General features: G+C 37.6%; 1 protein-coding gene and 1 long non-coding RNA gene across 3 annotated transcripts; one reads left to right on the top strand and one right to left on the bottom strand.

Annotated features, from left to right (window-relative positions):
* Positions 1 to 3762: 3762 nt before the first annotated feature.
* LOC110777252 (monosaccharide-sensing protein 2) lies at positions 3763 to 9027 on the bottom strand. 2 transcript variants are annotated; one of them, XM_021981858.2, is made up of 7 exons: positions 8833 to 9027; positions 7995 to 8107; positions 7291 to 7857; positions 6218 to 6754; positions 5406 to 5758; positions 4713 to 4900; positions 3763 to 4587 (listed from the first exon to the last, which is right to left on the bottom strand). In XM_021981858.2, exons 2-7 carry the CDS (start codon positions 8071 to 8073, stop codon positions 4143 to 4145), a joined length of 2169 nt encoding a protein of 722 aa, XP_021837550.1. In that variant the 5' UTR covers positions 8074 to 8107; positions 8833 to 9027; the 3' UTR covers positions 3763 to 4142. The 2 variants fall into 2 exon arrangements, with proteins under 2 accessions (XP_021837550.1, XP_021837549.1); XM_021981857.2 differs by having other exon boundaries at positions 8425 to 8854.
* A 2710-nt stretch (positions 9028 to 11737) lies between these two features.
* On the top strand, positions 11738 to 12989 carry LOC130470516 (uncharacterized). The gene is made up of 2 exons (XR_008931015.1): positions 11738 to 12106; positions 12440 to 12989. It is a non-coding gene; the product is annotated as an uncharacterized lncRNA (long non-coding RNA).
* The last annotated feature ends 11692 nt before the right edge of the window (positions 12990 to 24681 follow it).

Genomic DNA, 24681 nt, shown 5'->3' with positions numbered 1-24681 from the left:
TCCAAAAATTGATCACTCACCTAATTTAGACGAATAACGAAGGAGATATGGCGTTTTGAAGATAGGGAATCGTGTGCTCGAGCAGATCGCCCGATTGGGCACCCGATGCCCATCGGGCGATGGGCTCGTCAGTTCTCTCAAGGGAGAAAATCGCCCTTCGGGAAAAGATTTAAGTGATATACGCGCGCTCGATCGGGCGCCTGCGAAGCTCTTTGGAATCTGCCGTTTTTGTCGAGTTGTTCGCCCGATCGGGCGGCCCATTGCCCAATCGGGCGACGACAACCCCTGCCTCGTTTTATTAGTTTAGTGATTCGTTTTTCTTTAGGATTTAGGAAATACTATATATATTAGAGTTGCATGGAACTTATTTTCCATCTAATTTTCAGCACCCTTAGTTTATAGTACTTAGTTTTATTCTCTCAACTTTTGGTTAAACACTTTTAATCTTTCAATCAAAGTTTGAAGCTTTCATTCAATTCGTCGTTCGTAAATTCGGTATTACTTCATCCTTTTTTTTCATTATTCTAGATTAATTATGTTTCATTCAATATGATTGCGTTGTTTACTTTAATTATGCGTGAGTAGTTTAATCTAGGGTTTTGGGAATTCATGAACTAATATGAAGGGATGATTGGCTATTGTTGGTTGTTGGTATTGTACGTTGGTTAGTTTCTTATTGATTGATTTCATTACTATGCGGTTAGATTTGCGCATGTTTAATTGTTTTAGTCAAGCAATGTCAAGTTAAAATTTGAGAGATGCAACTTGATGTTTAGGCTAGTTTCAATAGGTAGAGTTGGGTTTAATAAATTGCGAGAGCCTGTTAATTCCAATTCTATGATTAGTATCGATTCGAGAGAACATGCTAGTCTGATTAATATATTGCTTTATTGACTGTTAGTGATTGTTTCTCATCCCGAATTATTGTTCATTGGTGAACCTATACCCTAGGCCTTTTATTATTTGATTTCTCCTAATTTGATTACTGCCGTAGTTTAATACTCAAACCAAACCACATTCTTGTTTCCCAATAGTCTAGACCTTTATTTTAGTAGTGGAATGAACTATGTTTCCCTGTAGATTCGATCCTGACTTCCCTTGCTCTTTAGCTAGTTATTTTAGGTTTATCTTTGATTAGGTGATACGTCTTTAGTCTATCATAAACCCCCACTACTACCTATGGCATCTACACCATTACAAAAGTTTGGATTAGTACACCTAAACAGATTTACAGCATTTGAGACAGGCATCTTTGTCTCTGACAAAAACAAAAGTTTTGGCGAATGTAGACGTAAAAGACAAAATACATACGGTAGTTTAGGAGAGTGATGTCATTTAAACCCCTACAATTCCAGCATATTGTTTTCGTTTAGGGGAAGAAGGCAAAGCCTTCGCTTGGTTGACAGAATAGGACTGATCTGAGGCAACTGAAACAGAATGACCAGCTGAGTTCTCAGACCTGTTGTGTATCTGAAGAGCCTCTGCAGCACCAGTTCGAACTTTCTTACGGAAATATGGAATAATTTGCTTTTTTCCCTTTTTCCTTTACCTGACTTACAACCCGCGAAAGCAACAACTATATCTTGTTGAACCTTGACTTCCAAACCTCTAGCCAAATCCAAATCTGAAACACATTTGGAACACAACACATGTACATTAAGATGCCTAGTCCAACGATTAAAACCTCCTTTTAGCTCAAGTTTTTTGAGCCTTAGCTTTCTTCTCTTGAGCTGCTAATCAGTCTCACAACAGAGACGTTGAGAAGGTAACTCTTTAACTGAGATACCCCTCTCACTTTCATAACCTCTTGGCCGAGAACGCTTCTTAGGCCAGCTTGCTTCAAACTTCGAAGCCAAGCTGGAAGTGGGGGACTGCGATGGAGTTTTATGCTCTGTTGGTGTCAAAAGATCACTTGAAGCATAACCATTAATCGGCTGCAAATGTTTCTCGGCCATAAAAAACCAGACATAACTAGTGATGTAGGAGGTATAGACATAGTCACAGGATGTGGTATACCTTCCCCCACACCTCGATGAGCCATACAATCAGAAAAGCTTCGAGGTTGATTGTGACTAACAGGAAGAGGAGGAGAGTTAATATAAACCCTATGTGGACTTGGAATGGAGTGAAAGACTCCTTCATAAAATATTTGAGGCTTCCCTTTAATAAAGTTTTGAGCAGGACATCTCTGACGTTTTTGAGCAGGGTAAATTTATTCCTAGGTCGGTGAGAAGTTTGAAAAGGGAGTATGTAGCCAGACTCTTGGGATAATGTGGTAAAAGATTACAACAAGTCTGGAGGTGGTTTTGAAAATCAAAGACTCACAAGACTCACTTTTATACATCATAACACTTTATCCTACTTATTTTGGGAGTTTAGGTGAATCTGAGGATAATGTGTAAAAATAGGGAGAGTTTGTGTGAGTCTGAATAATGAAAAAGTAGGTTAAAGTTAGTGAAAGCTGATGTGACAGTTTTTAGGGTTTAGGGTTGAGTCTGATGGATAAATTAACTCACCCTTATGCCATGTGATTTGTACTATTTTACAAATAATAGACATTGATTTTGAAGCTCCCATATAAATTGGGATTACAGAGTACTCATACCATTTCTTTACTACGTATAGAAACTACTTGGTTGCTCCGTTCCTTAATACTTGCAACATTTTGACTTTTGTACTACTCTTATCTTAATACATGATTTTTTTTATCACATTTTCTTACTAATATATAAAAATTAAATGTCATTGTGTAATATGTTGTTGGATTAAATTTATATTTTTCAAAGTTCTTGAATGTTAGTCCCGCTTAAAATATTGGACAATCCATTTCTCGAACTCGACTAGAATATTTTCAACCAGGAGGTGGTTTCAAGTAGTACAATTGTTGGGGTTTATGGTTGGTTTTGAAGACTTAATAATTGTTGAAGTTCCCTCCTTCGCTAAAGTAGTTGGCTGAGGAAGTATAACTATGTGTGTAATTGGTGTCTTCATCTCTTTCGGATGTGGGTTGGAGTGTATTGTTTCAGTTGTTTGAAGAGGAAAGAAGTACGTGTTAGGAAGGGTATGTGTCTTCGGGTAGGGGTTGTCCTTTGTGTCTGGAGGTTAACTTTTGTTAATATCCATTTTAGCTAGGTCAGCATCAAGAGTGATTACTGATGCTTTCAAAACCACATATTTGAATGATGCTTTCATTGTTTGGAGTTTTTTTTAGCATGCTAACAGAGTCATGTTTGACTCAAGACGCTTGTGGTCATTTCACAAGGATGTTCACGCTTTCAAGGGACATTATCATCCTTTCTTTTCTTTCCTTGTCTTTCAAGCTCAACAGGTTCTTGAAAAAGACTTCAATGGGTAACGACCTGGATTCTACACCACTTCTTATAAAAAATTCACACCCCTCAAATAGCCTTGGCACGATAACACCTCGTTGGTGGTGTAAACCAGACATGTTCTACAAGCACGAGATGTCACAAGAAGAGCATACCTCCCTCTAGGTGTTACGGCCTACGTTCTTTGTTACCTGTGTAATATGTTGTATGTTATATGTGTATTGATTTGTAAAGACCTGAGGGGTTTAGTAGTTTGTAGCATGTAGTTTGTAAAACTTTTCATATTTATGCAATTTCAACGTATATCAAAAAACAAAAAAAAGTGGTCAACGTCAATGTATGGATAGTTAAATAATTGAATAGTGACTCAAATCGTAACCTTGCATATCTAGTTCAGCTGGTAACTGAAAAACAGTTGTTTGGCTCGAATTCGTTCTTGGAATTGCTCTACTTGTTTAGAATTCAGCAACACCAGTGAAGCTTACCACTTACAAAGAAAAACAGTACTGTATTCTGTATATGAAGAAAAACAGATTTGATGCTCAAATAAACTAACAATTGAATTACACATTATGCTGCTACCAATAAAAACAGAACAAAACTTGAGTTCCAACCGCCGAGAACGGTTGTTATTTAGAAGGGGTAACTGAAATAGAGCAACACCCCACAATAACCTTGTACTGATGCAGGCATGAAGCATCATCAAATTTGTATTCAAAAAATGCCAAGCACTCCATTCTTCGTTCTTTCTCTCGGTTGATCAAACTCTTCTCATTAATGATTTCATTCACAAATTAAATTTCTGAATGTGGCTCACATATTTTTCTCAGGTTCAGTTTGCCTCGCACCCACGTTAAAGAACTCGCTGATAACTTCAAGGGGCATCCCTTTGGTTTCGGGTACCTTCAAGTAAACAAAGAACCAAGAAATGGTGCAAACCACAGCATAGATGCCAAACACTCCTGCAAGCCCAATAGAGGAGAGCAAAGCAGGGAGAGAGTATGTGACAATAATGTCTCCAAACCAGAAGGTAAGAGCACATATGGCAATGCATATACCACGGACTCTAGTAGGGAAGATTTCAGAACACAGGATGTTGGGAATGGGACCAAATCCCATGACAAAGCAGCAGAAATAGACTATGACACTAATAGTAGATAATGTTGCGTGTATCACAGTTCCCATATCGATAATGTTGGAAAGAACTAGTACGATTAGTGATCCTATCAAGACAGGAAGTGTATTTAGCAGAAGAAACCTGCAGAGAATGATAAAAAAAACATAATTATATGTTAATCAAGTCGACTACTTTCTACTAATGATGGTGTTAAAAACATGAAGTAATTAATAATGAATCTGCTGTAGTGTGAGTTTATTAATTACCTTCTTCCAGAGATATCCATCAACCTCATTGCAAGCCCTATGCTAGGAAGCATCAACAATGTTGTCAAAGCGCTTATCAGGAGAGAAGCGGAGTCTGAACTAATCCCCAAATTTGATAAGAGAACATCTACTCCTGCTTGTGACAGAATTTGAGGGGTGTAGTACAGCACTCCATTGATACCAGAGAACTGATTTTACACCCAAAAAAATTCATGTCAGATACATCATACACGCAAATATGCATGAATATACTCAAGCCTACTGCTTATTATCCCCTTTACCCACAGAGGGGAACATGATAATCGAGGATGAAAACAGAAAAAAGTTGAATCCCGATAAGCAAAATGCAATAGACTGGATTTTATGAGGAAGAAAGTTGAGATAAGAAGATGGCAATTTCATTGATAAACTGGAAAATCGTAGCTGTTTATATGTTAAATTGTTGATGCAACTAAATCATCAACACCAGTATTAAAATAAAAAACAACTGATTCCTTCTCTAACAAATTTCCCTGTTCTGGTTGCTCAAGCTACCTCTAACATTGATCACATTACCTGGTGTGCCCTTCCCAATAGCCGATGCATAACACATAATGATCAGAAATTGGATAGAAAAGAATTGAGTTTCTGAGTTCTTTTGGTTTTTACTACAATAAATTAAATTCCTGTACTTCAAAAAAAAAACCAGTTTACCTGTTGAAGTATCTGCATTCCCATCCCAACAACCAATGCTCGCTTAACTCCTGGTTCGAAAAGCTCCCTCCAGCTTGGCCCTGTAGTAGCAGCTGCTGAAGGCTGTATATTACCATCCTCAAGAGGAGACTCTCCCTTGAAATCTTTTATGTTGAGGGTGGACTGACTCACAAGACCAGCAGCTTGGACAAGCGGACTATCATGAAGATCAGAAGGAGGCAGTGAAAGGACCGATCCGCGCATGGATCCACGCATAGACCCCATGCCAGCTTCTTGGTGAAGATAAACCCTTTTCAATTCGCCTGTTCCATCTTGTGCTTTCTTATATGCCAGCTGCCAACCTCCACCGATACCTGTCAAGGTAGAATGCAAACATTACATTGGATATAATCGGTAACAAGAAGCACCATAGAAGAAATACGAGAGAAAATTAATCAGTCGGAGAAGAAAGGCTCGGAACCCTTCACGGCTACAAGCCCCTCCTCTCTCTTTGAGGGATTTAGGTTGAAGGTCGCATTATTTTGATAACCTTGCGTTTCCCTAAAATTCTATCAAGCTAAATTACTAAGATAAAGAAAAATGAGCCGCTTTCTTTCATTTCCCTCCAAGCCCGAGTATTCAGATAGTTTTGGAGAAAGGTGGGGTTTCATATGGGTTACATCACCATCATCATAATCGTTTTTCTTTCTTGAAAAGACCTCTGAAAGCTGAAAAAAACATTTTCCCAAAGGATGCAGTAAAAACAAGAATTACATCATAGCAATTCAAAAGTAAATTTTAATCTAAGGACTTGTAATCATTTTAATTGTTACCTGTACTGTTGACTAATTCACCACTTTGCATCAGCATGCTGCCGCCATTTGATTGAGAAACTGCACCAGGGGCATGAGGTGAAAGCAATGGACTCCTCAGATTATTATCATCAGAGTCGTCGTGCTCAACATCAGAAGCGGTATCCTCACCTTGGCTCTCAACCTCCCAATTTTCTTGTCTACCATTATCATCAGCAGCAGTATTGAACATGCTCCCAAAGTTTGGGAATATTGCACTCCTCATGCTCCCTGTTTGGGGTAGCTTATCGTGAACACTGCCAAACAAAGTGACGAGAGGATCCATCATGTTTGCCATACTTCCCTGGTGGGCCATGCTTCCATAACGAGAAACCATGCCAAGCATGCTTTGTCCTGTGACTGGTTTGGCAATCCAAGATTGGCCGTGCTCAGCACCGTATAGTTTGATTTGATCCTTATCTGTAGTGACTTCCTCGTCGTTTGCTGGGCCCATCACATACTCTTCAATGGAAGTATTATCCCCAGTTCCAAGTCCCTCTATAAGCAATGCTAACTCACCTACAAGACAACAGGTTAACAATAATTATTAAGTCAATAATTGGACAAAAAAGTATCACAGTGTATACTTAATTTCCTATACAACCATGAAAGTTTCAAGTACACATTGAATGTTAGCTAACTGATGCAAGCATAAAACAATAAATGGCCCTGCACTGGCATCAATGGTCCATGGAGCACATAAAATTCCTCTCGAGAATTCCAAAAGTTATTGTTTCAATTTGTATCAACAATAACTTTTGGCTGTTGCTTGACTATGTACCCGCATCAGAAAGGAAGGACTACGTTACCAGCTAAGGGTGCGTTCTATTCACATGTGAAAAACTTATCTTATTTGAGCTTATTTTTTCGGAAATAAGGTGACAGAACAGAGCCTAATAAGTCCACATTCCAATGTCAATATGCAACTCCTATCAACTATATATAAACCTTGCGAGATATTAACTCCTAAAAGCACAGAGCACAGACTAAGGGATGCTAACTATCAGCATAATTCAAGTAATGAAGATTTAGAGAGAGAAAATGTGCATACTAACCAATAACATCTTCTTTGCCACGTAATCTTTGTAAGACTTTCTTAGCCTCATTCATCTTCCCTTTGCTGACGAGCCACCTAGGAGACTCAGGCAGATAAAACACCATCAATCCAAGATAGAAAAGAGACGGGATTAAAAGAACACCGAGCATCAATCTCCAACTAGGCGCGTCCATCAAAGACATGCCGAATACCATACAGTAAGACAAGAACATGCCTCCTGAACCAGTGAACTGTGGGAGAGTATTCAACTGTCCTCTGATTTCTGGAGGTGCAGTCTCTGATATATATACTGGCACAAGAGTAACTGCTAAACCAACTCCAAACCCATCTAACAGTCTACCCAATAGCAAAACATATACATTAGGAGACCATAGCATGACAACACCACCAAGACTGTATAGCAATGATGAGATGATTAGCATTGGTCGGCGTCCAACTGAATCTGAAACCGGCCCTGAGAATGTTGTGATAACTGTGGCACCAATAAGTGACATTGCCACAATTAGCCCCTCTAACTTTGGTTGTGTTTCGAGGTTGAATTCCCTCTTGATGTACATAATTGATCCTGTAATAACATCAAACGTAATCTCATTGTTTAGATTTAGAGGTCTAACATGATAATATCAGGCAAATCACAAAATTATTCGTCTCAGTTGTCATTCAAAACATTTAAAGAGCTAAATAAATTCAATTATGGTGTACCTGCAATAGTTGCATTATCCCACCCTTGCAACAAGTTTCCCATTGTAGCAGCAAGCGCTGCGAATACAGCTCCTCTCATCTTGCTTGCACTGAAGAACTACCACTCTAAAGACCTGAATTATTTCACATAAAAATCATCACTAAAAATTGCTAAATCTTCCATCCACAATCAAATCATCACTAACAATAGCTTCACTACCAAATTTCATACTTTTTCAACAGTTAAGTCAGAATTCCACATCAAAATCCATACATTCCACAAAAGTATACCAAGTTCGTAACTTTTTAAAGTGGGTTATGCCAGAATTACACATAAACTGAACACACTGGGAAACAAAAAATTAAAAATTACAATTAAAACAAAACAAATAGATCTAAATTCCCATCAAGAAATATGATCTAAAAACATTTACACAAAAAGAAAACGTACCTCTTGAGGCAAACAAGCCCCTCAAAAAATCCAGGAAAAAAATGAGTGATGTTATTTCAAGAAGATAAATTTCAATTTTATAAAAAAAATTAGCACCGACCCTTTTCTAATAATATAAAAAAATTAAAAAATGAGTGATTACTGAAGGCCAAGATTTGTGATTTCAGATGCAGGAGAAGATTACGAAGACACCATTATTCATTTAACATAGATTGGCTTTTTCCTAGGTAGTAGCTGGAATTATTTACAAAATAATATCATCCCCACAAAAGAATCTTCACAAGCATCAACAAGAAAAATCAAGAATCTTTGTAAAAAAAATTAGGAGAAAATTGATTGAATTAACTACTCCTGTAAAATGAAATTAGAGAAGAAAGATGAAAAAGTGAAAATTTGGAGTCGGATTACCAGTTCTCTAATTGGGGTAGATTCCCGCCAGATGTAAGACAGTCAGTGTTTAAGAAGCGAACAATGTGCCTCCTTCTGTGCTACTGTTTTTTCTCCGTATTTTTATTTGACTTGACCAAAAAATCTTTTTGGAAATTTCCGATAAAAACAAAAATCGAACTTCTTAAATATGATTGACACTTCTCGTTAAGTTTTAACCTAACAAGAAATACCATAATCCGACGAGGAAGTAAAAACACATATCTGATATGTGTGTCCAAATACATATCAGAACATAAGACAAAATAGGAAAAAGGACAAAAAAAAAATTAAATTGTACTTTTCTAAACACAAATGGTACTTTTTTTTACAGAATGGTATTAGAATGGTACTTTTTTTACATGAATGGTACTTCCTTTTTTGTCTTTTAGCTATTTGTCTTTTAGTTGATATGTGTTTGTTATTGCATGCCCGATATCCGCCTCGACGCACTCTAATCCGACGGCATTGATTTGAGCCGAGCCATCGACAAAGTTTAAACGTCTGATTATCTGTTATACATCCGAGTGTATGTAGATAGTGACACTCGTAAAAAATGATCTTATTAAAATATTATAAAGTTGATTAGTCTTTATAATACTTACTAGATTTTTGCCCGTGCGATGCACGGTTCTATTAAATTGTTATGTTTAAATAAAAATCTTATGTATATACCAATTTTATATATTAGATTAGATTAGTTTCTTATTTTTCATTGAACTTCATTTTTAGATTTTTTTTAATTATGAGAGTGTTTGTTTTTGGATGAAATTATATATGCGTAATATTAATAATTAATTAATAAAAATATCTACGTGGCACTTGACTATTTATCTACATGGAACTCGAATTTTTTAATTCAAAATTTATTTTAAAATGTTATTATTCATTGGCAGATACCATTACATTTCCTACGCGGCGTTCTAATATTGGATTAATGTTTGATTTTAAATTGAATTTTATTTAATTTATTTTAGATTAGTGTTTGAATTTGGATGAATTTTATTTTAACTTTATTTTTTAATTATTAGAGTTTGATTTTAGATGGATTTGTATATATTAGTAATTATATATATATATATATATATATATATATATATATATATATATATTAGATTTACACTTTTAGACCCAGATGTGGTCAAATGGATCAAGTCTAGTACTCCTAATGTAAGACAAAGGGGTGGTTGGTTATGACTTATGAGTGGCGTAGGGTGAAAAAAATTACTTCGTAACTTTTTAGAGTTAATTAGAGGTTTGACGGTTTTATAAAGTCGATAAAAGCATTTTGTTATGGGAAGTTTGGTAGAGAGTTTTACAATTAAAAAACTAATTATGAAAAAGCTTAATATACGAAGGATAACCTTTTTACATTAGAAGTTTGAAAAGTAAGTGTAAAGTAACAACTTTGTTATAATATTGTCTAAAAGTACAACCCTTACCAACCTACGTTGATTTATTTCAATGTTTTTAATGTCAATTCTATACATTATATAGGGAACAACTAATTTGCCAAAAACTTTAAACAATCCTATAGTTCAAACAGTTAGTCAAATCAGTTAATACAAATAAATGTTGTCTTTGTTCTTGAATATTACGTGTAGTTTTGGAATGTTTTTGGGTAATACATGAAAATATGTTAATTAATGTGCAAGTGAGGTTCATGATGATATTTTAATTGTTTATATGTGAGAAACAATAATGAACTGCGTAAAATGAAGAGCGAAACAATAAAGAATTAGTGGTCTCATATCAAAAGAGGAAGTGCTACGAAAGGACTAACAAATTGAAGTAATAAGTAATAACTACTACGGAGTAACAATTAGTAAAAATACCTAATCGCCAGACAGATCTAAAATAAAATAAAACAGTCAAGTACATAGTATTAGACAAATAGAGTTACTTAACGATCTCTTTTCTTATTTAACTCAAACCATCTGGTTTATAAAACGGATTGGTTCAAATTTCATGTGTACTCAAAAGAGCTTCCACTTTTTCATGGAAGGAAATCTTAATTATCAATCAAAAGATGATAGCTTGTTATGATGGTAAAGACTCAAAATCCACTTTTTGTTGCCTCGCTTTTCATACTACGTAAGAACTAAGAAGTGCCTTTTTGCATTTGTTTTATCGTTTCAATTACAACTTTTAGAACCGCATGTCTTTTTACCATAATTCATGTGATCTTGTGATGTATAGGTGGAAAGTGTTCACCCAAGCATAAACAACGTACGGACTGCATAAACTTTGTATTGCCTTTTCCTTTCTTTTTTTTCTTTTTTTTTTTCTCGTTTTTGACCGGAAAGGTACATGAAAGAAAAAGAAAAATTTGCCAAATACAACTCAACAAATTTAGTAATTTACGAATTACAACCTCAAACTTTTGTTTTTCTCAATTACAACCCAAATCTTTATACCACACTTTAAATTGCAACCCGAGTCACTTTCCGGCGAAAAGAATCGAAAAGTGATGTCATTTATACATTTCCAAAACATTTAAATAATTTCCAAATTAAAAAACGCACATTAATAATAATAATAATAATAATAATAATAATAATAATAATAATAATAATAACTGAAAAACAAAATTCCCTGTAATTTCCCCCCAATGGCCCAATTACACAACAATGGCTCATCAAGTCATCATCATCAAACATCACGCATTATCATACAAAAAAAATTATCCCTCAAATTTGGCAAAAAAACCAAATAATAGAGCAGTTGTAGGGGCACGAAACGCCGGAGGATGAGAAGGAAGAGGGGTAAGTTAGGTTGAGGGGAGATGGTTTGATTTTGGGCGGTGGCGAATCTGGGTGGTTTGCGGCGGACCAGCGAGGAGGAGGGTGTTGTGGGTCCAGCCCACTTGTTGCACAAGTAAGTCATTTATCTTGTGTTTGTGAGCCCAAAATGTTGGGTTATGTTTTTAGTCCACTTGGCTAAATGGGTTGGCTTTTCTTAGAAGCCTTGGAGTGTTTTTTTGATGTTTATTCATAACCTAAGGTGAGTTAGGTTAGCTGTGAGAAATCAGATTAAAACACACACAAAAGAAAAGGAGAGAAAGAGAAAAGAGGGAGTTCGTAGTTTTCAGGGCAGCCATCAGAAAACATCTGTTTGCTGGAGATTGAACGGTCGGATCGTGCTGATATTTGGTCAGCTTGTTAAGGATACATAGGGCCTCATTTTGAACGGTTGGATCGTCGTTTATAGTTCTGGTTTGTCTGTGGTTTTTGCTGGACAGAACCTACGTTTTTTGGTGATATTCTTCATCTTTTGTCTTTTAGTTGTTCATCTTTTATGTATGGAAGTGTTGGTGGGTTTTGAACCTTTGTATGTCTGATTTGGGTTCTTTTTCCCTCAATTTTATCATAATAAGAGAAGGTGACAAGGGTGGACTACTCACAAGTCCCGTGGTTTTTACTCTTCACATCGAAGGGGTTCCACGTATAATTCGTGTGTTGTTGATTGCATTTTGTTCTTCCGCATTTGATTATTGTTGCTGTCCATTATTGGTTGATTGTTAGGTTATTTGTTTGGTGGATTATTTGTGGTGAATTGGAGTTGTATTGTTTGGTTGATTGTCTTGTAGGTGATCCTTGTGGGTAGTTGATATATATACTACTAGGGTCCTATCAGAGGGAAGGACATCCAAGAGGGAGAGAGAGGATGCAGAGCAGTGGAGCGGTTGAAGGAGGAGAAGAGGATGGTTGGTAGGAGGCAGGGCCGTGGGTGGGTCGTTGTTCAAATGCCGCCATAAGATCGAGAAGCTCCGGAAACATTACCGTGCTGAGCTAAATCGGGTTGTTCCACAAATTCATTTTTCATGGGTTTACTTCTCTATTTCATGGGAAAGGAGGGGGGAAAGGCGGAGCAGGTGGTAGTGTTGGTGGTTAAGAAGGCGATGGCGCTAAGGTTGCTTGTTGTTGCTGGTAATTTTATTAATGGTTGATGTGATGGTGAATATCGAATGATATTGACAAATTTGATGATGATGATGATGAGAACTCAGAACAAAATAAAGGGAATGAATCGCAAGAGGTTTAACTTTTGATGATAAGTAATTTCTTTTTAAATTTTTTCTTAATTGTTATTTTATATTTAAATTAATAATAATAAATAATAATGACATCATTTTTCGACATTGTTAACCGGAATTTGACCCGAGGTTGTAATTTAGAGTGCGGAATTAAGTTTCGGGTTGTAATTAACAAAAATAAAACTATGAGGTTGTAACTCGTAAAATGCTAAGTTTGCTGGGTTGTTTTTGACAAATTTTCTAAAGAAAAAATAAAACTAAAACCTAGGGATGGCAATGGATCGGATTCGGGTCGGATGTAGTAAACTCCAAATCCGATCCATTTAAAATCCGAACTCTAAAATTGCATCCATATCCAAATCCATTTAAAATTCGGACTCTAAAATTGCATCCATATCCATATCCATATCCATATCCATATCCATTTAAAATCCGGACTCAAAAAACTGCATCCATATCCAAATCCGAGTCCATATCCGTATCCAAATCCGAATCATGCGTTAACTTTACTTACATATAACTTGTATTTCTTAATTTTAAAATAAATTAGAAATCATATTTCTCATTTACTAAAATCTAATGAGTTTCTAATAAATTAATAATTTACAAAACCAAACTAATCAGGCTCTCTAGCAAAACTAGCACGAGAAAATCCCTCTTGAATAGCATTCCTTGCATGATCATGAACCTCCTGCACTTGTTCTCGATTAATCTTATACATAACACACCTGCAGAAAAACCTACCCAGTTGTTGTATTCTATCAATTGTTGTATTCTGTCAATCGTCTATTGTAGATGAATATCATGTGTTTGTTGCTTTTGTAAAGACGAGACCATGATAGAAGACTCGGTTAAAATTAAGACTGAGTCAATCGAGCAAGAGATAGCACATTGCATTCCGTTTAGACACATTGTAGCTTCAGCCTGAGCCGAATAATGTGACATGCCCCAGGCACAAGATTCAGTGTGAGCTATTGTATACTCTGTAGCTGATGTTAAAGACCACCCTGTTCTAGTACGGTGATTTCCTTTATTCCAGGTTGCATCCACCTATAAATGAAAAAAGGTATGTGTTGATTCCTGAGTTTTGATGGTGACAATCTTAAACTATACTCACGACTGTTTGTCTAAGGAATGTCAGGAACATGTCACTATAAGTTCACAGTGCTCGTGGTAAGAATAGTATATGAAGAAGTCAGCTGAGAAGCTATGAAAAAAACAAGTCCAAAGCGTATGGAAAGATTAAATCAAGGATCAAGAAGTGTGAAGCCTAGCACGTCTTATAAGTCTCGAAAGGTATAAGACCAGTGTAGTTCAAATATAGCTTAGTATGGGAACAGAGTATTTCGTAGAGTCCAAGTCATATCTTGATTCAAAAGTAAATCAGTTTTTGTTTTACAAAAGATAAACGTCGAAAGTTAAAACTGAATTTACTATCCTACTTAAGGTTATACTCTTAAGATTTTGAGTTGATTTGCAACTCTCAAATCCGTAAAGATTGATTTTATCAAAACGCGTTTTAATGAGTTGTTTGTGAAAATCTATCTTTTGAAAAGAGTCCTAACAAGTGTCCAATTAGAATATAGGGTAAACACTTCGATTCTTATAAATAGACCTCAAGTTCTTCACGAAAGTTTTCATCAGACTTATTAACATTAAACCGGAAGCTTTCAGGTATCACCCTTAAAGTCTTAATCTTTAAAGAGTCTGTTCCTGTTCCCATATAGAGCAGTATTTGTTGCATGGTTTTATATCTTGTGTTAGTATTAGTTTAATATCTATTCGTTTCAATTAAAGTGTTGAGTTATTGTATGATAAGCCTGAGTCAGGCTTACTTGAGCAAGAGAGAAGATCTCACAAGAGATATGTGAGGAGAAGCAGTTGAGGGACTGTTTCCATAAGGGAAGGAACAAAGAGGGGTTGTTCCTAGTCATCTGTAATCAGAGGCGATTAACAGATTGTGGCCCGAGTAGATTAGGTTTGTAAAACTGAGTTGTTTTGCCTAATTAGTGAATGTTTTTAAGTCCCCAAAGGGGCCGTGGTTTTTTCCTCTCTATTGGGCCTAGAGAGTTTTCCACGCTAAATCTTGCTTGCATATTTTACTGTTTCTGTTCCTAGTAGTTTAATTTTTATAAAACCGTAAAATATCAATTCACCCCCCCTCTTGAGAAACTCTGTGAAACTAACAATTGGTATCAGAGCCAGAACCCTTTAACTGCAGGTCATTCTGACGGGAAAAACGATTCTGAAGCTATGAACACTACAGAGAAACTAAAAGAGGGATACTCAACACAACGACCTCCAATGTTTAGTGGCAAATACTACTCTTATTGGAGAAACAGGATGGAGATTTTCATTAAGGCTGAAAACTATCAAGTATGGAGAGTTATTGAAGTAGGAGACTTCCAAGTCACTAAGCTAAATACCTCTGGGGAAACTGTTCCCAAGCCGATTGCTGAATTTGACAAAGCTGACTATGAAAAGCTTGAACTCAATGCCATGGCTGTCAAAATTTTGCACTGTGGACTAGGTCCAAACGAGCACAATAGAGTAATGTGCTGCAAGAATGCGAAACAGATTTGGGATCTGCTCCAAGTCACTGATGAAGGAACAAACGAAGTCAAAAGATCAAAGATTGATCTCTTAATGCACCAGTATGAGCTGTTCACCATGAAATCCTCTGAAACAATTCAAGACATGATTACTCGCTTCACGAACATCATCAATGAATTGAATTCTCGTGGTAAAATCATAACTCCTGAGGAACAAGTTAGGAAGGTTCTAAGAAGTCTTCCACAGGATCTCTGGATGGCCAAGGTTACTGCCCTTCAGGAAACTAAAGACTTCACCAAGTTTAACCTGGAACAACTGGCTGGATCTCTCCTAACCCATGAACTGCAATTAAATGCACGACCCTCAGAGAATACCAAAAATAGAGCCCTTGCTCTAAAAACTAAAAATGATGAAAACTCTGAAGAAGACGAGGAGACAGCCCTATTTGCTAGAAGATTCAGAAGAATGTTTAGAAACTACAAAGATGGAGATCATAGAAGCAAACCAAATCGAAAATTTTCCAAAACTGACACTGGATGCCATAAGTGTTGAAACCCAGAACATCGCATTAGGGAATGTCCCCTCTAGGAACAAGAACGAGGAAAAGGAAAGGAAACAGCCAAAGACAGATTTAAAGACAACAAGAACTCCTTCTCTAAAACTGAGGTTAGGAAAGCCATGATTGCTACATGGGGAGACACTTCTTCAGATGAGGAACAAGAACAACCCAACGAAGAAACTGCTCACCTATGTCTTGTAGCTGACCACAAAGAAGATGGAACAGACTCAGAATCAGAAAAATTCCAGGCAAGTCTTATTCAAATTAAAAGTAGACTTGAATCTCTATCTAAATTAGAACTGTTTGACCTGCTTTCCTGTCTCACTAGTGACTATGAGGAACTCCTAAAAGAAAAATTAGATTCTGATAAGAGACACCAAAATACTGTCAAGGAACTCACAGAGGAGTTGGAATGGACTAAAAATACAAACATAGATATCAACAATCGTTTCTTTAGTTTTTTTTATCAGAACCTTCATATAAAGGAAATTTGTGAAGCCTTACGTAATGAGAACTCCTGGCTAAAACAAGAGCTGATTGACCTAGAAATAGCCAAGGCTAAGAACCTTTATAAAGATGAACTAGAAAGAACTCAACTAGAACTAGTCAAGGTTCACCAAGAAAAGACCAGCCTAGAAGGTGAATTAGCTAGAAAGACTAGACACAGAATAGAAGGAACACCAAAATGGATAGAATAAGCTAGGACCAAACGCACAGAAGGATTAGGTTTCAATCACAAGAAACACCATCCTAGAAAGACTAGAGTAGATCTCTACAGTGACATAGTATGCACCTTTTGTGGTCTAATCGGTCATTATAGAGTCTCTTGTCCTAAAAACCAAAGAGGCTTGGAAAAGAACATCGATCTCACCAAGACTAAATGGGTAAAGAAAAGTGATTTGATCTCAAGCAAGGAACCCAAGCTATGCTGGGTTCCTAAAAACTCTAACTAAATTTATCATGCAGGTCGAAGTGAGGGGGAACAACACATGGTACCTAGACAGTGGTTGTTCCAAGCACATGACAGGAGATAGGAACAAATTTCTCTCACTCACGACCTATGAAGGTGGAACTGTGACTTTTGGCGATAACAAGAAAGGTAACATCATTGGTATTGGCAAGGTCGGTAAGTCAAAGTCTCACTCCATTGATAATGTATTTTTAGTTGAAGGTCTAGGACATAGTCTCTTAAGTATTTCTCAATTCTGTGACAAAGGAAATTATGCAAAATTCTTCTCAAATAAATGTCTGATCATCAACAGTAACACTGAAACAATGATCTTAGAGGGACAGAGGAAAGGGAACACCTATGTGGTCAACCTTAACTCTGTTCCTCACTCCAATCTGACCTGTCTCAGCGTTATTGAAGATGATCCATTATTATGGCATAAAAGATTTGGCCATGCTAGTTTTTCTCTAATGAACAAGTTGAATTCAAAAAATTTAGTCACAGGTCTTCCGAATACAAAACTCGCCAAATTATCAGTCTGTGATGCCTGCATCAAAGGAAAGCAAGTAAGAACATTGTTTAAGTCTAAGGGAGTAATCAGTACAACAAGACCACTGGAACTGATCCACATGGATTTATGTGGACCAATGAGAACTCAGAGCAGGAGTGGAAAGAAGTATGTACTTGTAATTGTGGATGACTTCTCAAGATACACATGGGTGATTTTCCTAGCTAGCAAGGAAGAAACATTTGAAGAGTTCTTAGCATTTGCCTCTAGGGTTCAACGTCAAAGCAATCACAAACTAATCCACATCAGGTCAGATCATGGTACAGAATTTCAAAACAAGAAGTTCGATGACTTATGTAAAAATTCAGGAATAAATCATAATTTCTCAGCTCCAAGAACACCCCAACAAAATGGAGTAGTAGAAAGAAAGAACCGAACTCTTGAAGACATGACAAGGACAATGCTGATTGCTAGTGGACTCCCCAAAAGTTTCTGGGCCGAAGCTCTGAATACTGCATGCTATATACTCAATCCAGTACTAATCAGAGCTATCAAGAACAAAACCCCATATGAATTGTATAAGGGAAGAAAACCCTCAATAACACATCTCAGAATCTTTGGTTGCAAATGTTTCGTGCACAACAATGGGAAGGATCAACTGGGAATATTTGATGCACGAAGTGATGAAGCCATATTCTTAGGATATGCCTCAAACAACAAAGCATACCGAGTGTTTAACAAAAGGACCATGTGCATGGAAGAAAGCATACATATTATATTCGATGAAACTGACTCCCAAAACTTTGTTACAGGTACAACCACTGATGGAAACTTTGAACTAGGACTTACTAGAGAAACAGAAGACGAAGAGATAAGGAAAAACTCTCAAACAGTAGAACAAGCTCAAAATGAAGAAACACCTGAAGATGGCACAGCTGAAGAAGAATCGGTACAGACCGAAGATCATATAGAGACAAATGAACAAGAGGAACATCCTGCTGAAGAGACAACTACACCATTCCAACCCAGACCCTGGAAACATCAAAGCTAACACCCACTCGACCAAATAATTAGTGATCTTGGACGTGGAACAACAACGAGATCCCAACTCAAAAATTTTTGTGCTTTCTATGCTTATTTATCCATGATTGAACCTAAAAATTATAAAGAAGCACTAACTGACTCTGATTGGATCATTGCCATGCAGGAAGAGCTAAATGAATTCGAAAGAAATAAAGTTTGGCACCTTGAGCCTACACCATTGAACAATGGAGTAATAGGTCTCAAGTGGGTCTTCCGAAACAAACAAGACGAACATGCGACGATTACCAAGAACAAAGCCAGGTTGGTTGTCAAGGGATACAATCAACAAGAAGGAATAGACTTTGAAGAGACTTTTGCTCCAGTTGCCAGAATGGAAGCAATACGCATACTTATAGTATTTGCATCATACATGGGATTCAAACTCTATCAAATGGATGTAAAATGTGCCTTCCTAAACGGAAATCTTAAGGAGGAGGTTTATGTGGAACAACCACCAGGATTTGAAGATCCAGAATTTCCTGCACATGTTTTTAAGCTGGACAAGGCACTATATGGACTAAAACAAGCTCCAAGAGCCTGGTATGAACGTCTCTCTCATTTCATACTAGACAATAAATTCAATCAAGGTAAGGTTGACAAAACCCTGTTCCTTAAGTCAAAGAATACAGACATACTAATTGTTCAAATCTATGTTGATGATATCATATTTGGTGCTACTAATGAAGATCTTTGCAAGGAATTCTCTGACTTAATGCAGCATGAATTTCAAATGAGCATGATGGGAGAACTAAAATTCTTCCTAGGTCTCCAAATCAAGCAAACGGAACAAGGCATCATGATCCACCAACAGAAATACATCAAGGATCTCATCAAGAAATATGGAATGGAGTCTGCTAAAAGCAATCACACTCCAATGGGTACAACCACGAGACTAGATGAGGATCAAGAAGGTAACAGTGTAGACCAAACAAGGTACAGAGGTATGATTGGCTCTTTACTCTATCTCACAGCGAGCAGACCAGACATTGCATTCAGTGTAGGTGTCTGTGCCCGCTTTCATTCTAACCCAAAAGAATCTCATCTTACAGCAGTCAAAAGAATTTTAAGATAGATATCTAAAAGGAATAGATGATTTATGCTTATGGTACCCTAACTATGATCACTTTGACCTCAAAGGATATACAGATGCTGACTATGCAAGTGATTTAGTAAACAGAAAAAGCACATCAGGGATGGTTTAGTTCCTAGGAGCATGTGCCGTCTCTTGGGCATCAAAGAAACAAAACACTATGGCACTATCCACAACAGAAGCTGAATATGTAGCTGCCGCTTCATGCTGTTCCCAAATGATATGGATCAAACAACAACTTAGAGACTTTGGTATGAAATTAAAATGTGTTCCTATCCTATGCGACAACACTAGTGCTATCTGCATATCAAAGGATCCAGTTCATCATTCAAGAGTCAAACACATTCACATTCGTCACCATTTTCTAAAAGATTATGTGGAAAAGGAACTGGTCAAGCTCGAATTCTGTCCCACAGAAGATCAAGTTGCTGACATCTTCACCAAACCACTAAACAGGGACAGACACGACAAGCTAAGGTTAGAACTTGGTATGATACGAATATAATGATAATCGTTGCCCTTACTCATTTTCTAACCTTACTGGAATATTCAAAAAAAAAAAAATGTTTCTCTTTTTGTAAATATTTTTCTTCTTATTTGTTTGTGAATGGACTAACAATCAGACTCAGATTGCAAAATCCAGCTGTGCATTACCACAGCCACGTCTGCACACTACTAAGGTAATCCCACTTGTGTACAATACTTGCATTAATTCTAAGTCTAAGTGGGAATAATAAAAATGAATGGAAAGCATTTAATTTGGTTCATCGAATCTTACAAAGCCCGGTGCATGCATTACTATTCATATTTATTCACTCAGACACGCTTCCCACACTCCGATTTCCAAAACAAAACTCTTCCCATTCCAATCATTCCGCCTATAAAAATCGCGGAACATCCCCTTTATCTCCTCAAATCCCCAAATTTTAAAATTCAAAATCCATCTTATCTCTCCTGATAAAACGCAACCGCCACCCCTATATAATCATGACACTCTTTAAACTCCAATTCCCAAACCCTACAAACCCCTCTTCTCCCTCTGAACCTATAATCACCGTCGTACCTCTTCAAACTATTCACCCAGAAACCATGCCTCCCAAGCAACAAACACCTAAACCACCAGCTGCAAAATCCACCGCCAAGCTCACCACGAAGCGAAAACTGGTTCTGAAGAAGGAAGTAGTTGCATCAACTCAGGGGGAACCTCACCTTCCAATGGAGAAAAAGGTAAAACTCGATTCCGCAAAATTTCATTATTTCCCCCCTGATCGCATGCTCCCTGGGTTGAGTATTGATTTTGGTTGGTGTCGAGAGGTTGGGTTTTTCGAGTTAATGGAGTCTATAGAATCTCAGGGTTGGACCTACCTTTTTGAAGTCTGTTCTAAAGCGTGCATGTATCCTGAGGCAATGGGGGAATTTTGCTCTAATTTCATAAATAAAAAGAGGGTTTGTCAATCTGAAGTCAATGGGAAGCAATTTAGTTTCGATGCTGAGAAATTAGGTTCCTGGTTCAAAGTCCCGGTGCTAGGAGAGGAGGTTTATCACAAAGGGAAGGGTCAAATCGAGTTGGGTGGTGCAACAATGAAGGAGGTGTACTCCTATTTTGGTGGTCAAGGGAAGCACCCAAAAGCTCTCAACCAGTCTGTTTTAACTCCCTTTCAGAAGGTGCTTTTCAATGTGGTCCGTCGGGGTCTTGTTCCGCGTCACGACAAGAGGGCCCTAGCTAGCAGGTTGGATCTCATCTATATTTTCCTCTTAGAATCCCAACGCCAAATAAATATTCCTGTTGTTTTTATCTCCCACCTCACTCACTGTATCTCCCAAAATAATATGATTGGGTATGGTTCTCTTCTTACCTACATCATGAGAAAGGTCGGAGTTGACCTTACCCAATACATCGCAGAACCTCTTACCCCAGCCCATATCCTTAACAAAGCGTGCTTAAATGGGACCAGTCTGAGTGTGGTTGATGGGGTGGTCTGTGTTGGTAAGCTGCTGGTTGGAGACACCACCCCACAGGAGGACGAATCCGGGGAGGAGATGGAGGATATGGAAGAGGATATAGATGAGGAAGAAGAGATTTCCGATGAGGAGGAGGCGGTGCCATTCCCCTGTGAAGAGAAAGAGGGTCAGAAAGAGGGTGTTCCTGTTGACCAGTGCTCAAAGGATATAAGCCCTGCCAAACCCACCTCATCTCTCAAAATAATTCCCACCTCACCAGTGTCTCATCAGCCCATTCGTCGCAGCAGCCGTCTAGCCAGTTCTTCCAAAGGTGCACCTCCGGTCTATAGGGTAGAAGACTCTGACTCTGACAAGGAGGGTGAAACTCAATCTGCTGCTCCCTCACCGGACGGTTCAGTTCAAATCCTGATGACCAAAGTGGATCAACTGCAGCTGGACAATGTTGTTCTATTATCAGCTGTTACATCTTTGCAGGAGTTGATACACAAGATGCAGCAAGATCAGGCCGAGTTCTTCAACGACATGACGGAGCGTCTTGCTGACATGGTCATAGAGGAGGTGGAAAATGATGAGGACGCTGCACCTGGATCCCCCCCAGCCTGACCCTGACACATTTTCGGATTACCCCACCCCATATATTTTGCCGTCTCTTGAACAATTTAATCTTTTCTTGCTCTTTGAACAATTTCTTTTTGGATGTTTTGGATGCGCCATGTTTATGACTAATGCTCATTAGTGCGCTTTTCCTACGTTCTGATAGTTGCTCAACCCTAACTTATAGAATTATTGCTTGTTTTTTATTCTATGCTGCGTTTTCCTTGTTTTGCTTGCAGGGGTGCGGTCAAACTCGTTGATCGACTTGAGCTGCAAGATGCTTCTCTGATTGATGGGGTAACATAATTCACGTATATATACTTCCTTCTGTTTTGTGAAATCGTTTTTCAAATGGACCCTTTTTGATAATTCCAAAGGGGGAAGATATTGGGGGCAACTTGTTTTCAAAATATTTGTATCTATGCGTGGGTTCGAAACCTCAGTATTTGACACCTCTGTTCCTGGTTGAGGTTTGGAGTATGAATTTCAGTTGCTCCATGTTTTATTCCTTAGTCAATTTAAGCATATTTTATTTTTATCAAGTTGTAAGGTTGTCATCATCAAAAAGGGGGAAATTGTTGATTCCTGAGTTTTGATGGTGACAAGCTTAAACTATACTCACGACTGTTTGTCTAAGGAATGTCAGGAACAGGTCACTATAAGTTCAAAGTGCTCGTGGTAAGAATAGCATATGAAGAAGTCAGCTGAGAAGCTATGAAGAAAACAAGTCCAAAGCGTATGGAAAGATTAAATCAAGGATCAAGAAGTGTGAAGCCTAGCACGTCTTATAAGTCTCGAAAGGTATAAGACCAGTGTAGTTCAAATATAGCTTAGTATGGGAACAGAGTATTTCGTAGAGTCCAAGTCATATCTTGATTCAAAAGTAAATCAGTTTTTGTTTTACAAAAGATAAACGTCGAAAGTTAAAACTGAATTTACTATCCTACTTGAGGTTATACTCTTAAGATTTTGAGTTGATTTGCAACTCTCAAATCCGTAAAGATTGATTTTATCAAAACGCGTTTTAATGAGTTGTTTGTGAAAATCTATCTTTTGAAAAGAGTCCTAACAAGTGTCCAATTAGAATATAGGGTAAACACTTAGGTTCTTATAAATAGACCTCAAGTTCTTCACGAAAGTTTTCATCAGACTTATTAACATTAAACCGGAAGCTTTCAGGTGTCACCCTTAAAGTCTTAATCTTTAAAGAGTCTGTTCCTGTTCCCATATAGAGCAGTATTTGTTGCATGGTTTTATATCTTGTGTTAGTATTAGTTTAATATCTATTCGTTTCAATTAAAGTGTTGAGTTATTGTATGATAAGCCTGAGTCAGGGTTACTTGAGCAAGAGAGAAGATCTCACAAGAGATCTGTGAGGAGAAGCAGTTGAGGGACTGTTTCCATGAGGGAAGGAACAACGAGGGGTTGTTCCTAGTCATCTGTAATCAGAGGCGATTAACAGATTGTGGCACGAGTAGATTAGGTTTGTAAAACTGAGTTGTTTTGCCTAATTAGTGAATGTGTTTAAGTCCCCAAAGGGGCCGTGGTTTTTTCCTCTCTATTGGGCCTAGAAAGTTTAATTTCCACGCTAAATCTTGCTTGCATATTTTAATGTTTCTGTTCCTATTAGTTTAATTTTTATAAAACCGTAAAATATCAGATCACCCCCCCTCTTGAGGAACTATGTGAAACTAACGGTATGACCATCCGCCTGTCGCCCTATTTCAACCTTCCAAAAATCCGGCGGCTGAACAGGGGTTACCTCAGTAAGACCGGTATTCAAACTATGTCGTTGTCTAAACTTGAGAAGGGTTCCCAACTGCTGCAGACCATCCTCGATATGGGTGATCACACTACCAATATTTCGTACATGATTCCGGAACACTCTATTATTCTGAGTAATCCAAAGAGCCCATAAAGTGCAAATAAAGTAGGACACTCTTGGACCATTCTTCCCATCCGAGCAAACAAACAACCGGATATAATAGAGAATCCATTCCTGAAAGGAAAGATTCTCATCATAATAGAATGAATAACTAAATATCCACCCATCCAAACTTGTTGTGTTAACGGACACAAACGAAACACATGTTGCAAATCTTCCTCTTGTAAACCACAATGTGCGCACATAACCTCAGTACTTATTCCACGATCCCGAAGATTAGTGCAAACTGCTAGTCCACCTAACAAACCATTTCAAAGGAAAAGTTTCCAATTTTCTGGGAATCACACATGAAAGCATAACTTCGTTGCAGAACCTGGGTATCCCGAGATAGGTTTTGTTCATGTGAATCACACATGAAAGCATAACCTGATTTCACATTGTACCTACCTGACTGATGTTTCAGCCAGAAAAGATAATTCAGTGAGATCAAGTGAGCTGTATGCCTAACTAGAGGCCGCTTCAGTTCAAGTGGAATTAATAATATTAATCCACCACTTACTCTTGACTAAAACTGTAGGGTCACACAAATAGTACGTGAACGGATCAAGTATT

The sequence above is a fragment of the Spinacia oleracea genome, chromosome 3 (genome assembly GCF_020520425.1).
Source record: "Spinacia oleracea cultivar Varoflay chromosome 3, BTI_SOV_V1, whole genome shotgun sequence".
Classification (NCBI taxonomy): domain Eukaryota; kingdom Viridiplantae; phylum Streptophyta; class Magnoliopsida; order Caryophyllales; family Amaranthaceae; genus Spinacia; species Spinacia oleracea.
This window is presented reverse-complemented; position numbering and strand designations above follow the sequence as displayed.